At 52.9% G+C, this 15,575-nt stretch overlaps 2 protein-coding genes across 2 annotated transcripts in view; both read left to right on the top strand.

Annotated features, from left to right (window-relative positions):
- Positions 1-4: 4 nt before the first annotated feature.
- On the top strand, positions 5-9,196 carry SRF (serum response factor (c-fos serum response element-binding transcription factor); the record flags this gene model as incomplete). The annotated part of the gene is made up of 7 exons (XM_008566825.1): positions 5-322; positions 2,017-2,283; positions 3,970-4,231; positions 4,802-4,921; positions 5,940-6,131; positions 6,496-6,572; positions 6,782-9,196. Coding segments are annotated over 7 exons (1,332 nt in total), but the record flags the coding sequence as incomplete, so codon positions are not given.
- Positions 9,197-11,689: 2,493 nt separating this feature from the next.
- Positions 11,690-15,575, top strand: part of CUL9 (cullin 9) — a 42,725-nt gene continuing 38,839 nt past the window's right edge. Inside the window, exons 1-5 of the mRNA XM_008566795.1 lie at positions 11,690-12,284; positions 13,196-13,350; positions 14,123-14,623; positions 15,093-15,228; positions 15,368-15,561. Coding sequence (XP_008565017.1) covers positions 11,690-12,284; positions 13,196-13,350; positions 14,123-14,623; positions 15,093-15,228; positions 15,368-15,561 — 1,581 coding nt within the window. The remainder of the gene's footprint in view (positions 12,285-13,195; positions 13,351-14,122; positions 14,624-15,092; positions 15,229-15,367; positions 15,562-15,575) is intronic.

Raw genomic sequence — 15,575 nt, 5'->3', positions numbered from 1 at the left:
GGCAACCACCCCGGCGCCCACCGCGGGGGCCCTCTACAGCGGCAGCGAGGGTGACTCGGAGTCGGGCGAGGAGGAGGAGCTGGGCGCGGAGCGGCGCGGCCTGAAGCGGAGCCTGAGCGAGATGGAGCTTGGTGTGGTGGTCGGTGGGCCCGAGGCGTCGGCGGCGGCCACGGGGGGCTACGGGCCGGTGAGCGGCGCAGTGAGCGGGGCCAAGCCGGGCAAGAAGACCCGGGGCCGCGTGAAGATCAAGATGGAGTTCATCGACAACAAGCTGCGGCGCTACACGACCTTCAGCAAGAGGAAGACGGGCATCATGAAGAAGGTACCGAGCTGGGAGGCTGGCTGGCCACGGGGGACCGGGAGGGGTAGGGACGCGCAGGGGGAGCCCGGGAGGAAGGCAGAGCCGAGGCGGAGGTGAGAGGCGGCGAGTCCGCAGGAGGTGTGGGAGGGATGGCTGTTACCCGGGGAGGGCGAAAGGGGAGGGGCCGCCAGGGAAATGTGGGGAGAGGGGAGATACCGCGAACGTCCGGAATAGAGGGGAAAGGCGCCGAGGTGGGAGTGACCGGCACGCGAGAGGAAGAGGGCCCTTGCAGAGTGAGAGGTGAGGACTGGTCACGGAAGTCCACGAGGCTGCCAGGGAGGTGGACAGTGAGACGCAGGGTCAGTAGGTCTGAGGAGCGTTGGTGTTCGGGGGAGGGCGCCAGAAAGCAGGGGGTGGAAGAGATGGTATGAAGGTGAGGAGGCTGGAGCTAGAGCTGTATGACAACAGTGAGCGAGAATGTGTGGGAGGAAGGTGGGCACGGCTAGAGTAGTGCTGGTTGGAAGGACAGGCGGAGTTACAGAGACAGAGCAGGTAAGGGAGCAGTGAGAACTGGTGCTGCCCTGGGCAGCGGGGACCAAGTCCAGCGCTGGTCCTGTGTCTTCCACTGCATCCACCGGAAACTGCATGCTCCCAGCAGGACTGGCTGCAGAATCATCTGCCTTTGCGACAAGTGGGATTTCCAGCCATAGGGAGAATCTATGCCTGGGGTTTGGGTGGAAGACAGGGAGGTTTGCAGAGGTATTAGAAATTCCTCCTCTGCCAGCCAATTATCCAGTGAAAAGTGGTGAGGAAAGAAGTCATCTTGGGATGTAGAAGATAACGGGAAGGGATGGAAGCAGAGGAACTGGAAAACAAGCAGCTAGGACCTTGGGAACATTGGCGGGTGTTTATGTCAGCCCCATATTGAAATCGGAGCTGCTTCCAAGGTGGTTTGTGGAACTTTGTTGGGAGTGGGGATGGCATCTGTGGGGCCATCGTTGAAAGTCCCCCTCCTGGGCTCATGGCAGGGTATTTGTTCCTAATCTAGCTCGCCTCTCCCATCACTCCACTGTTGTATGTGTCCCTTGTCACTTGATCATCAGTGGAGAAGGTTGTGAGAGGAGGTGCTTCGTGAAGGAAAACTCTCTTCTTTCCTTCCTTTCTTATCTCTCCTTTCCAAGACAAAGAAATAAAAAAGGGTAGTCCAGTATTATAGGGCAGTACAAGTTAGGCTATGGCAACAGGTTAGGGCCTGTGTAGTTCCTGGGAAGAAACATAGGACAGTTCGGAGCTTAGGTGGACTCATCATTAATGCTTAGTGTGAATTCCAATGTGGTAGGGATCCATCATGGTCATGTCAGTGAGGAAGGGATGTGTGTGGGGCTCTGTGAGGCTTCAGGCACCAACCTGTGGGGGGGAGCAGCTAACTGGGCCCCTCCATGTCCCCTGAGGTTATATATTCCATCACAGGGGGCTGTGACTATTTGCTTGGGGTATCTGCAGGTCAGTGCGGCTGTTACTCAGAGAAGGAGCATGGGTAGATTTGCTGCTCCTGGCTCACCTTCAGATATCCTGATAGGTATCCCCCCTAGAATCACTAGAGATGGTTATTGTGGGAGTAGGAGCTTGAGATCACTGTGTAATTCTCTTTCCTACTTCCCAAGGAAGATAGAGATAAAAAGTTTTACTGACATGCCCATCTCCCCCCCCCCCAGGCCTATGAGCTGTCCACGCTGACAGGGACACAGGTGCTGTTGCTGGTGGCCAGTGAGACAGGCCATGTGTATACCTTTGCCACCCGCAAACTGCAGCCCATGATCACCAGTGAGACCGGCAAAGCACTGATTCAGACCTGCCTCAACTCGCCAGACTCTCCACCCCGCTCAGACCCCACCACAGACCAGAGAATGAGTGCCACTGGCTTTGAAGAGACAGATCTCACCTACCAGGTGTCCGAATCTGACAGCAGTGGGGAGACCAAGGTGTGTTTGGGTCCCCTATATGAGGGGAGGGAAGGAAAGGAGGTCCCTCTCCCTACTTAGCCCAGGACAGGCTGATAGGTGCCCACCGATGTGGAGTGGAGCGGGGTTAGTGTCCCTCATCCTAGAGGACAGGTGTCCATCCTGGCTTTCCTGACAGGAGGCCGTCCCCCTAGATAAGCGGGCGGCCTCCGTGCCCATATAAGGCCGGCTCGGGCTCCACGCCGGCCTCCCGCCTGCAGCCCGCCTGCCTGGCAGGGCCTTTGCATTCCTCCCGCCAGCTGTCTCCCCGCTGGGGGCGGGGGTGTAGCTTAGCCCTGCCCTCCCTGCAGGCTGGGTAGCGGGGGTGGTGGGGGGGAGTAGGAAGGGAGCACTCGGGGTCCCGGGGTCCTGGGAACACAGCACTGTTGGCAGGCTGACTGGGCTGGAGACTACCTTAGTAGCCAGCCTCCTACTTAAGGATGTCGGGGCTTGGACAGTTAGGGAGCTCATTCGCCTGCTGCTAGGGATGCCGGCCCTAGTAACGCCTCCCTCTTCCTTTTCCCGGTAAGGAGAGGGGGCGGGGCTTCCTCCCTTGCTGCCTGGGGAGCTCCACCTTCCGGGCCTTAACAACTGGCCAATGGGAGGGAGCGGCACTGTTTGCCTTAGCAACGCCTCTGCCAATCAGGAGCCTTGAGTCCAGCTGCTTAGCAAACATCCCGCGCTGACCCCCCCCCCCCCCCCCCCCCCCCCCCCCCCCCCCCCCCCCCCCCCCCCCCCCCCCCCCCCCCCCCCCCCCCCCCCCCCCCCCCCCCCCCCCCCCCCCCCCCCCCCCCCCCCCCCCCCCCCCCCCCCCCCCCCCCCCCCCCCCCCAGCTTTTGAGCCTCTGGTTGACTCAGTTTGCGTCTTGGCTAGGTGGCTTAGTTCTCAGCTCAAAGCTTCCTCCTTCCCCTTCTAAGAACAAAGACTCCCTGAGGGGAGAGTCAGTGCTCTAGGCTCCCCCATCTGTTGGTGTCATATCATCTGTAGTCATTTTCAAATCATTGTAGCAGTAGGGCTCATTTATTCCCAGGAATTTTTGCCGGGTGAGTAAGTGCTTCATTGCCGAACCCCCAAGATCTTTCTCAAACCCTAAGTTCCCTGAAACACTTTCAGTCACTATCTCAGAAGTGTGGCAAATCAGCTGGAAGAAGCCTTTTAAAGAAAACATAGTAGCCCAGCCCCCTCATGTTTACAGAAGAGGAAAACTGAGGCTCAGAAAAAGGAAGTAGTTATCTCAGGGTCACACAGAAGATCATTTCCAGAGCTGGGAACAGACCCGGGTGTCGTGGGTCCCTGCCAATGTGATTACCACAGTCCACTGGGGGAGAGAACTCAGGGGATTATGATAATAACCATGATAATCATAAGAGCAACAAATAATTTATTTTGGTCTTTTTATGTGCCAGGTACTGGTCTCTAAGTGCTTTACGTATGTTAACCTATTTAATCTTCACGACAACCTATGGGGTAGGTATTATCCTTTTATAGATAGGAAACTGAAGCTTAGCAGCTCAATATCTTGGCCAAAGGTCAGGCAGTACGTAAAAGGTGGAGCTAGGATTTGGACCCAAGCACACTGGTTTCAGTCTGGGCTCTCAATCCCCACAAAGCTTCTGCAGGAGCAGGGTCTGGTAGAAGCTCACTGCTCCATCTTTACTTTGCATATAGGATACACTGAAGCCGGTGTTCACAGTTACCAACCTGCCAGGTACCACCTCTACCATCCAAACAGCACCCAGCACATCTACCACCATGCAAGTCAGCAGCGGCCCCTCCTTTCCCATCACCAACTACCTGGCACCAGTGTCTGCTAGCGTCAGCCCCAGCGCTGTCAGCAGTGCCAATGGAACTGTGCTGAAGAGTACGGGCAGTGGCCCTGTCTCCTCTGGGGGCCTTATGCAGCTGCCTACTAGTTTCACTCTCATGCCTGGTGAGTCACAAGGGACAGGGAGAGATTAGTCCTCTCAGGCAAATTGAGCATGCTATGAGTGGGTTTATTGCTGACACCAGGAGAACTTCTTTCCACGCTCAAAAGGAGGGTGAATGGGGGCCAAAACCTGAGAGAATCCTCTTATGTCCTGTTGGCAGGCATGCCCCTGCCCACGGAGACCCCTACTGTCTCTGTCAGTATGTCTCAGTCATACACTCTGGCTTTGTAGCTTGCCCAGCCCTGTATCCACATTGCCATGGGGGCAGTAGACATTCCACCACTTTCCTACCTGACTGGATGGGTCCTTGATGGGTCCTTGCCAGCTCCTGGATCAATTAAAGAAGGTAGAGACATGGCCTGGGGTGGGAGGAGGAAGGAAGGGCAAGAGCACAGCATGGAAGCCCCTGGAGAGGAGATTCAGGGCATGAAGGGCCTCTTTGGCTCCCAGGAATGATAATGATGGGAGCCGGGGACCAGTGTGCCAGACCCTGGGAATAAGGTGTTTGAAGGTGCTTGGTAAGTGTGGCAACTGGGTGGGACAGAGCACAAGTAAGACTCTATGTCTCGTAGGTGGGGCAGTGGCCCAGCAGGTCCCAGTGCAGGCCATTCAGGTGCACCAGGCCCCACAGCAAGCGTCTCCCTCTCGTGACAGCAGCACAGACCTCACGCAGACCTCCTCCAGCGGGACAGGTATAAGCTTGCAGCCCTGTCACCCTCTCTACCCTGCCTCTCTCCAGTAGGCCCAACAGTATCCCTCCTGTAACTAAGATCAGAGAAGTTCTTAAAGTACAAACTGAGGCTTTTGGACTAATCTTTATGGGAAACTCAGGTGAGAATGGCTGGGTTTTGAATCCTGCCCCGCAGTGAGGGCATGGATTCCAGGAGGAAATTAGGGACCATTGAAGCCACCTCTTCTTCATTCAGATGAGGAGCCTGAGGCCTAGAAAGGAGAAATTACTTGCTGGAAGAGAAAACATTTGCTTAATTACCAGGAGGACTTAGAGAGCTGTTGTGTCCTTGTAGTACAGTGTTGTAGGTTTTGAGTAGCCACAATTCCACTCAGGTATCTCTGGTCATTTCAGAAATAAGACATTCTCAAAATAAAGTTACTTTTAAGTTCTTGTTATTTACGAACTTGTTATACAAAGTGTGTGGTCTTTTGGCTGGGAGCACCAGCATTACCAGGGAATTTGTTGGAAATGCAGAATGATAACCTCATCCCAAATCTGCTGAATCAGAATCTGCATTTTAACAAGCTTCTCAGTAAACCATATGTACATTAACATTTGAGAAGTGCTTGTTAAAAAGATGAGTTTGTTAGCTGTGCGTTTAGGAAGAAGGAGGAGGAATGAGAACAAATAAAAAGGGGATGATGAAGCTCCCTAAAAGGGGAGTATCTGAGTTTTCTGAGTGGGTCTGTCATTGTAATCTTTTGTTGTTCTCAAGATTAGGATCTTGGAACAGAGAATTCAGCAGATAGACAATCGAATAGAATGATGTGATAGGATACAATTAAAGTTTGGTGCTGTTGTATTCAAGAAAAAATTAGGCTTTTCTTAGTTGATGACAGGGAGCAGAGGAAGTCTTGTTTAGCTTCTGACCTGAGAAATGGCAAGAAGGCTCTGGAGCCTGGAATTCCTAGGGGAAGGATGGGGGCTATCAGTAGGGACCAGTGCGAAGCTCCCTGACGTATGTCTGTGTTTGCCAGTGACGCTGCCTGCTACCATCATGACGTCGTCCGTGCCCACAACGGTGGGTGGCCACATGATGTACCCTAGCCCCCATGCAGTGATGTATGCCCCCACATCGGGCCTGGCTGATGGCAGCCTCACCGTGCTCAATGCCTTCTCCCAGGCACCATCGACCATGCAGGTGTCCCACAGCCAGGTGCAGGAGCAAGGTGAGTGGAGGGGCGGGGCTGAGGAGGAGAGGACTGTTTCCTCCCTTACACATACTCAAATGCCTCTCCCTCAGATGCACACACACAACACACACTTGGATGCCATGCGTATTCCTACACAAATACACACACTCTGACTTGGATGCTCACGCACACACCTGGATACCCATGCTTGTCCACTTGGACATTCATGCGCACTTAGACACTCACACTCACATGCAGCCTAGGACACTGGCATGCTTACTCTTGGGCATTTACATCCTAGACTCACCCAGTCACTTCTGCATTTATCACCACTCCTGCAATATCTCGAAGTTTCTCTTGAGCAAACAATTTGAGTATCTCCTGTGGTTTTCTAATGCAGGTAGTGTCTCCCAGGTATTCCTGACAGCACCACCTGGGACAGTGCAGATCCCTGTTTCGGCAGTTCAGCTTCACCAGGTAGGTGGTGGCACCTGTCACCCCATCCTAGACAGCCACTTCTTTATCTTGCCCTTGGGAGACCCCATTGCCAGTTGGTCAGAGCCCTAGCCTGGAGGCCCATGTGTTTTTCTGGTCAGGCCTGTGATAGGTAGGCAGGCAAGCAGCGGGGAGGCTAAGCTGGTTAGTCTGTCTCCCCACCCCTTTCTCACACACTCACTTCCTTCCAGATGGCTGTGATAGGGCAGCAGGCTGGAAGCAGCAGCAACCTCACCGAGCTACAGGTGGTGAACCTGGACGCCGCCCACAGCACCAAGAGTGAATGATCCGCCCTGCCGCCCTGGACAGATGGCCCAAGGGACGGCACCACTTATTTATTGTTGCCTTTTCACGTTTTCTTTACACACACATTGACGGGCCGCAGAAGGGAGGCGGGGAGGAGGAGTGGGCAGCCGCAGGACTGAGCCCTCTCACTCCAGCCAAAGAAATGGGCCTGCCTGCCCTCCACCAGTCCTTCCTCACCCTCCCCTCCTTCTAGCTCCACCTCCCATTTCTTTTGATGGTGGGGCTGTCCTTCCTCAGATTCCCCTCGCCAGCTTGGCTCGATGTTTGCCATGAGTATTAGCTTACCCAATGGGACCTTGCCCCACCTTCCCACACACAGGCCTTCTGTGGGATGGGGCACCGTGTCCTCCCCTGAGGAAGCAGTAGGGGCCCTCTCTCCAGCCTCCTTGCTGACTCCAGGTCAGCACTGTGTCTGCCACAGGCTGGGTCGAAAGAGCCCTGCCCCTGCCCCTCAGGGAGCGAGCTGGGGAGATGGGAGCTCCTTCCCTCACGCCGCTGCCCTCTGCCCCTTCAGCTCCTGGGTAGCTGGGCCTGTGTACTGGGCAGGTACCTGGGGCCACCTGCCCTGCCTTGCCGCTCCCCTTGGACCTCCAGGGGCTCCTGGGTTGGAGGGAACCACCGGTGTTCCCTTCTTCGCCTTGTCTTCCCCTCTCTCCTCCCAGCTGCTTTACTTAAAGTTGATTTTGAACTTTTTATTTGAGACGAAGTGAAAACAAATCTATAAATATATATTTTTAAATATTTAACTTTTTTTTATGGCGTTTTTCTCGTCCCCCTTCCTGCCCAAACTCCCCTTCCCTGGGGAGCCCTTGGGCTCCCCAGAACTGGCTGGGCCCCTGGGGACAGAGCCACCCCATGAGCTCGGGGTCCACCAGTGTGTGGGGGAGATTCTGGGATTACCCGGTCCTGGATTGTTTTCCAGGAGAAAGCCGGGGGAGGGGCCCTCAGGCCATGCCCCAACGGGGTGGGGAGAGTGACCCACAGCTCTGGGCCTCTTTTTGCCCTTTAGGGCTGTTGCTAGCGATAGGGAAGAGGGAGACCAAATGTGGGGGTGGGAGTGGGAGGGTTTCAGGTAGAGGCAACTGATTTCATTTGTGCCACACGCATGGGCATTGCAGCCTTGTGCTCCCCCAGGCCTGCAGCTGCCTGGGGCCCAAGTTGCAGTGAGCAGGGTGGAGTCTGGGAGGAGGTGAGAGGCAGAAATGGGAGTCAGAAGAAGTGGGAGCGGCTCTTGGGCTGAGTGCGATAGGGGAGCCAGAAATGGGCAGCTCTCCCAGGGAGTGAGCAGCTACTGTAACTTTTTTAAATTAAGACAAAAAGCCTTGAAGAAAATGACTTTATTTTTCTAAGTGTAACCTCAGTATTTATGTAATTTGTACAGGGGCCATGCCCCACCCCCTTCTGCCTCCTTTGGGGTAGACCTTGAGGGTAGGCCAGCATAGGGGGAGGGTCTTTTACCCTGTGTCAGAGCCTACCTTCACCACATATATCCAGAAAAGGAGCTTTTTCAGAAGCAGAGTAGCAGTTGGGGTGGATTTTATTAACCCCTTACTACTGCCTTTAATAGGAACAAGCCTGCTTCTGTGATTGGGTGAAGGGGTGGGGAAAGATTTTACGCACAGCCTAGTTATCAAGGGGATGATTTGCCGACATATTTGAGAACCCCTAACCTCTAATCCCCATTGCTGTCTTGCCCCAGTTCGGGATGCCAAGATGGAAGTCACCTTTTCGGGCTTTCTCCTGGAGATAGCTGGGGTGTATAGGTGGCTTATCAAGGCTGGGGCATGGTAAATCAGGGGCCAGAGAGTGGGGGAGCTTGGGACTCAGGTCTGTAACTGCCCAGCCCCTTTTCTCTGCTCTTGTTTCACTCCGCCATCACTCACTCACTCCCCACTCCCCCACCCATGGGAGGAGATGTTAATGAATTCCTCCTCTCCTTCTCACGAAAGACAGACCCAGTGAGTGAATCAGGCAAAGTGGTTATAATGTGTTGTTGTGTGAGCGTGGCCTTGGGAGAACATGCGTGTGTAGGGGATGAGGTGGCATTTTGTATGTGCAGCGACCCTTGGTGTTTCCCTTCCTCGGTGGCTCTGGGATGTGTGTGTGTGCGTGCGCGCAAGTGTGCCTGAGTGTGTGTGTGTGTGTGTGTGAATGTGAAGTGTGTATGTCAGTGGTTTCTACTTCCCCTGGGATGCTAACCCAGGAATAGTGGACATGGTCACAGTCCTATGTACAGAGCTTTCTTTTGTATTAAAAAAAAAAATACTCTTTCAATAAATGTATCATTTTTGTGCACAGACTGTGGGGTCTTTGGCTCTGTTTTTCTACACAGGGAATGAGGGAGGAATGAACCCAACTCAAACCCCCAAATGTTGCTGCCCTGAGAGGCAAGCCCGACTGCTTTATGAAAACGGAAATGCTAAGGGGTGTTTAAGGCTATTGAACTCTATACAATTTAATTTGAGGAACATTTGGGCGGGGGGCGGCGGGAGACTGGGTGGGGGCTTTCTTCCTGTGCATGGTTTTGCTAGGTGCAACTTAGACCAACAGTGAGTTGAGCGATTTTAATTAGTAGGAAAAGTGACACGACTAACCCAAAGCATTGCTAATGCTGAAGGTTTTGGGAAACTCATGGACACAGGACCTTTCCAGTAGTCAAGGGCAGCCCTAGGGTCGGAGTGTGGGTTGATATGTTTCAGCGTGGACGCAATGATGGGAGATGGAGGATGAGGAAGGCAGACCCAGTGAAGCGGAGGGCGGCTTCACAGTTGGCTGTGGATGAAAAAGGCTGTCTACTCCTGCTGAGAGAGGAAAAACATGACCTTGATCCCGGGTTCCCCCTGCAGCGTGCCCACTACTCCCGCTCTCTTTTCCGCCGTCGCCGCGGGTAGTACGCATGCTCCACTCGCGCGCCGTTCCGCTGCGCTTGGCGTGGGCCGCTGTGGGACCCGTAGATGCCCGGCTGTGCGTGCCCTCGTCGTGTGACCCGGAAGGGAGCTGCTGAGGAGGCGGGGTCGGGACGGAGGGACTGGGTCCCAGCGAGTGCCAAGCCGGGCGGTGGGAGGTGAGAGGAGCGTTCTGTGCCCACCTGGTCCCAGCCCCGTCCCCTCCCTGGCCCTTGACCTACTCTCCGTGGGGCTGACGAAGGGAACCAGATATTGCTCTTTGAGATTCCCTCGGTCCTGTCAGCCTCCTCGGACCGCTCCCTCCCACCTCTCCGATGCTGCTCGATTATCACCCTGCCCCCAAACACGTTGGGGCAGGTGCTGGCCTCCTCCACCGCCCCCCTGATCTGCAAGCTTGGGCCTGACCTTGCTGCCCGCTGGTCTCATCCCCACGTCCAGACTTCACCCCCACACCTCAGTTTATTGCTCCTGATCTAGGCCGACTTTACGCTCCCCACTCCCTTAGGCCTATCCAGTGTTTTACTTATCCCTGTGCTAATTAGTTGCCCATTGCCACACCACTGGTTACTTCCCAGCCTTGCCGCCATTGCTAAGTGGACCCCTACCTCCATCGAGGTCCACATTCTTGGTTTCCCCTCCTCTTTGCTCCTTTCTTCTACTCTTATCTTTTATCCCTGTACTCCAGCATGACCCCTGCCTTGATCACCATTTCTTCATCTGGGCTTACCTTCCATTCTTATTCTTACTATTCCCTGTTACCTCTACACTGCTTCATATGACGCATATTTTTCCTGGTCATTCCACTCCCGTTTGTAATCTGGCTTAATAACTTCCCATTTATCTGGTGGCTGCCTCTACCTTCTCCATCTAAGAATAATAATATTAAATTATGTTTACTCAGCACTTACTATGTGCTAGAAGCTGTTATAAGAGTTGTACATACAAGAGTTGATCTTGTAATAAGATCTTACATGATCTTATTAAGTTTTTACAACTTCATGAGGTAGGTATAAATATTATTACCATCTTGCAGAGGAGGAAACAGGCTCGGAGGTGAAGCAGTTTATCCAGACCTGCACAGATAGTAAGGGAAAGAGCCAGAATTCAGAGCCACATTTGTCTGTACTATATTGCCTCTTTCCTGACCTCATTCCCTACCTCTCAACCTCAAGATTACCACTGCCATCTATATCTACCTGACTTGGACCCTTACCATGCATATAGCATAAGGGCAGGGTGGGACCTGGTTTTTTTCCCCCATAATTTTATCTGGTCCATAGGCCCCTCCCCCTTTCACAATTCTCATACTCTTTTCCCATCCAGTCATCCCAGCCCCCACATCCAGCCTCCTTTCATCCCCATTTTCTATATCTGCTATGGCCCATACCTTTATGTCCACATTCCAGCTTTAACCTTCATTTATACTCCCTGTCCTGCCCCTCCCCCATCCTGTTTTTCCTCACATGTTCTGGTTCCAATGTCTCACATGCTGCTGTCCTTCCTGCTCACCCGTGTCATCCTTCTAAGTCCTGGTCTGTATCCCTCAGCCACCCTGCTATTCTGCCCAGAATATGCTTAACTATCATTCTTTTTGTTACCTTGCCTATTACTCTTCTCATTCTTTGTTTGTAACCTCTTCCATTTCTTAAACCCCTTCATTTCATCCCCTCATTGTTTTCAATCCATTCTCTCTTGTAAATCCCAAAGCATATTCAGCTATTTATTACATCCTATTCTTTGACTTTTCTGTTTGGCCTCTGAATTCCACCATGTGGCCTACCAGTGACCACCCACCTTCTCTGTGTCTCAAGATTCCACCCCTGTCCATGTACTTTTTCTTTTCCCATACTGCCTTATCTTTCTCCTTATGTATCCCAGCAGGTCAGGATGATAGGGGAACGGCGAGTTGGGGACCTTGTGGTGCCCTTAGGGCCCCAGCTGCAGGCATATCCTGAAGAACTCATTCGACAGCGGCCTGGGCATGATGGGCGTCCTGAATATCTGATCCGATGGAGTGTCCTGAAGTGTGGGGAAGTGGGCAAAGTGGGGGTGGAGGAAGGCAAGACAGAGCACATCCTCATGTGGCTGTCAGCCCCCGAGGTCTATGCCAACTGCCCCATGCTGTTAGGCGAGCGGGCACTATCTAAGGGACCTCAGCACGAACCTTCTGGGGGTTCAGGAAGCTTTCCCCAAGATCCAGGAGGCCTGGATGAAGTGGCAGTGGGAGAGATGGAGGCTGATGTGCGGGTGCTAGTACGCAGGGCTGCCAGACAGCTGGCAGAAGGTGGGACCTCGAGCCTCACAGCTGCTGTGCTCCACACCATCCATGTGCTCAGTGCCTATGCCAGCATTGGGCCCCTCACTGGGGTCTTCAGGGAGACAGGAGCCCTGGACCTGCTCATGCATATGTTGTGCAATCCTGAGCCTCAGATCCGTCGGAGTGCGGGCAAGATGTTGCAGGCTCTGGCAGCCCACGATGCTGGTAAGAGACAGCTAGGAGAAGAAGGAAAGCATTGGAGAGAATGGGGCCACAAGGAGCAGGCACAGAAAGAGAGAGATTTCCCAACTCTGTAAGAACATCTAGTATTTGGTGAATATCAATTTGATGCAAAGGAAAAATATAGATTAATAGGCTATTAAAGGTACATAAGCAGGATAAAATTATAGCACCTGGTTTATCCATTCTCAGCATACAGAGAGGATAATGGGGTAGATTTGCATTTTTTTAAACCGTGGGTTGAAATTTATTAGTTGGTTTTAAAGTCAATTTAGTGAGTTACCATCAATATTTTCTTTTTTTTTTTTTTAAGCAGCTGATTTTTATTTAAAACCAAATGTGAACAGAACTAGCTAAGTAAAAGGCTATGAATTAGCTACTCTTGACAAAAAAACTCTCTTCAATATTTGGCAGAAATTACTTAAGTTTGTGGAACCCCTGACACTCCATAAGTGGGGGTTCCAAAATTTGACAATGGCTGTACTAACACAGAACCACATTCAGCCCAGAGGATTCTGCAAAGCAAGAGACTTGGTGTTGTCAGCACCACGCTCAGCCAGTGAGCGAACCGGCCATCCCTATATGGGATCCGAACCCGTGGCCTTGGTGTTATCAGCACCGCACTCTACCGAGTGAGCCACAGGCCGGCCCAATATTTTCTTAAAAACATAAAATATCAGTGCACAACGCTTAGTAAGGGTAAGTTTTATAGCATGAAATATGTTTCATTTATGTGTGTATGTTTGTACCAAGTTACCATGTAAAATGTATTTCTTGCTGTGGGTCTCATTCACAGGAAGTTTGAAAGCCTTTGGGGTAGGGAATAGAGAGTCTAGGAAAGGCGGGCAGAAAGTACTGGGAATTGAGGAAAGATACAGATTGGGTATGGATTACAGGGAGTCGGGCTCACGTCCTTCTATCACTGAGTCAGCAAGACGGCATTGAGCAGCACATGGATTTTGACAGCCGCTATACTTTGCTGGAGCTGTTTGCAGAGACCACGTCCTCTGAAGAACACTGCATGGCCTTTGAGGGCATTCATCTCCCTCAGGTACTCTGCCAGCTGTTGGGGAATTGCTATAAACAGGCCTAAGGCATCATTTCTTTCTTTTTTTTTTTTTTTTGTCTTTTTCGTGACTGGTAAGGGGATCGCAACCCTTGGCTTGGTGTCGTCCGCACCGCGCTCAGCCAGTGAGCGCACCGGCCAGTCCTATATAAGATCTGAACCTGTGGCGGAAGTGCCGCTGCGCTCCCAGCGCTGCACTCTCCCGAGTGCGCCACGGGGCCGGCCCCTAAGGCATCATTTCTTTCTTTTTTTTTTTTTTTGTCTTTTTCGGGACTGGTAAGGGGATCGCAACCCTTGGCTTGGTGTCGTCCGCACCGCGCTCAGCCAGTGAGCGCACCGGCCAGTCCTATATAAGATCTGAACCTGTGGCGGAAGTGCCGCTGCGCTCCCAGCGCTGCACTCTCCCGAGTGCGCCACGGGGCCGGCCCCTAAGGCATCATTTCTGAGAATGTGGTTCAGGACTGTGTATCAGCACCAGAGCCACCTAGGGAGCCTGTTAAAATGAAGGTTCATGCCACCCTTCTCAACCTCTCCCCATTCAGAATTTCTGAGATTAGAACCCAGGACTCTGTGTTTCAAGACACTCCCTATGTGTTTCTTACACAAATCAAAGTTTGAGAACTACAGGCCTGGGGATGAGGCCTTTGTATTTTTCTGTAGAGCAGGATATTGAGGGGAAAAGGGAAAGGTTAAATCCAGCAGGAGATGAATTTATGCCAAGAACTGATGAATTTATGCCAAGGATTGTGTCCTACAGATCCCAGGAAAGCTGCTTTTCTCCCTGGTGAAGCGCTACCTATGTGTCACTTCCCTGCTGGATCAGCTGAATAACAGTCCAGAGCCAGGAGCTGGAGACCAAAGCTCCCCATGCCCCACAAGGGAGAAATGCCGGGGACAGCGGGAGCTGGATTTCAGTATGGCTGTGGGCAACCTCATTTCAGAGCTGGTGCGGAGCATGGGCTGGGCCCGGAACCTCAGTGAACAGGGCACATTGCCACCCCGACCGACCCGGTCCATCTTTCAGCCCTGCATTTCAGGCCCCAGTCTTTTACTCCCTACCATTGTCACCACCCCCAGAAGGCAAGGGCGGGCCTTCCGTCAGCGCTCTGAATTCTCTAGCCGTAGTGGCTATGGTGAGTATATGCAGCAGATTCTGCAGCCAGGGATGCGAGTGCGGATGCTGGATGATTACGAGGAGATCAGTGCTGGGGACGAGGGTGAGTTCCGGCAGAGCAACAATGGCGTGCCCCCTGTGCAGGTGAGTGGGAAATGGTGGTAGGGCACTGTTGGGGATCTGTTTTGGGTGGGTCATAGCTGGGGCTTCCCTGTAGGAGGCTGTGGCTAGCCACCTAAGGAGGGGGGAATTAGAATGGTAAAAGGGGTCAGCATTTAAGGGGGCACCATTTGGAGGGCTGAGAAAATGTGGAAGGGATGGGTAGGCTGTGAGGTCATGGAGAGAATCACACCTAGGAAGCAGAACTGATATATAGAGATACCTCGTCCCCACCACCAGTCAAGGAGGCAAGGAGAGAGTGTGGGAGCAGAGGCCATCAAGGTTAGGAAGAGAGGCAGGGTCCACTCCTGATAGGGGAAAGAAGCCTTTTGCTATACGAAGGTTTTTCCAAGCTTAGCCAGGTGTGGATGTGAGGGTGTGTCCCAGATCTGGGCTTGGGCATGTTCTTTCAGGCCCTCTCTATTCTTCCCTCTTTCTTCCTCCCTCATACCAGGTCTTTTGGCAGTCAACGGGCCGCACCTACTGGGTGCATTGGCACATGCTGGAGATCCTGGGTCCTGAGGAAGCTACTGAGGATATGGCTTATGCAGCTGTGGAGAAGGGGACAGGGGCTGCTGTATTGGGCACAGGTAGGCATAAGAGGGGACATGGATAGCATGTCAGAAGTAGTGACTGGGATGAAACCACTTCTGACCAGGAGCTGCACCAGAGGTTGAGAAACTGACTCTGTTCCTGATGGGTGCTGACACCCTATGCCTGTATCCTCAGCATTCCCCTCCTGGGACTGGAAGCCTGTGGATGGTCTCTACTCTTTGCCATACCTGCAGCCCGAGCCTCAAAAGAATGAGGAATTAGGATACCTTACCCAGGCTGAGTGGTGGGAGCTGCTTTTCTTCATCAAGAAGTTGGACTTATGTGAGCAGCAGCCAATTTTCCAGAATCTTCGGGAGAACCTGGATAAGGTATTACAGGCCTG

This window comes from Galeopterus variegatus, unplaced genomic scaffold (assembly GCF_000696425.1).
Source record: "Galeopterus variegatus unplaced genomic scaffold, G_variegatus-3.0.2 Scaffold269, whole genome shotgun sequence".
NCBI lineage: Eukaryota > Metazoa > Chordata > Mammalia > Dermoptera > Cynocephalidae > Galeopterus > Galeopterus variegatus.
Note: the sequence above shows the minus strand (reverse complement) of the source record. Positions and strands in the feature narration are given on the sequence as shown.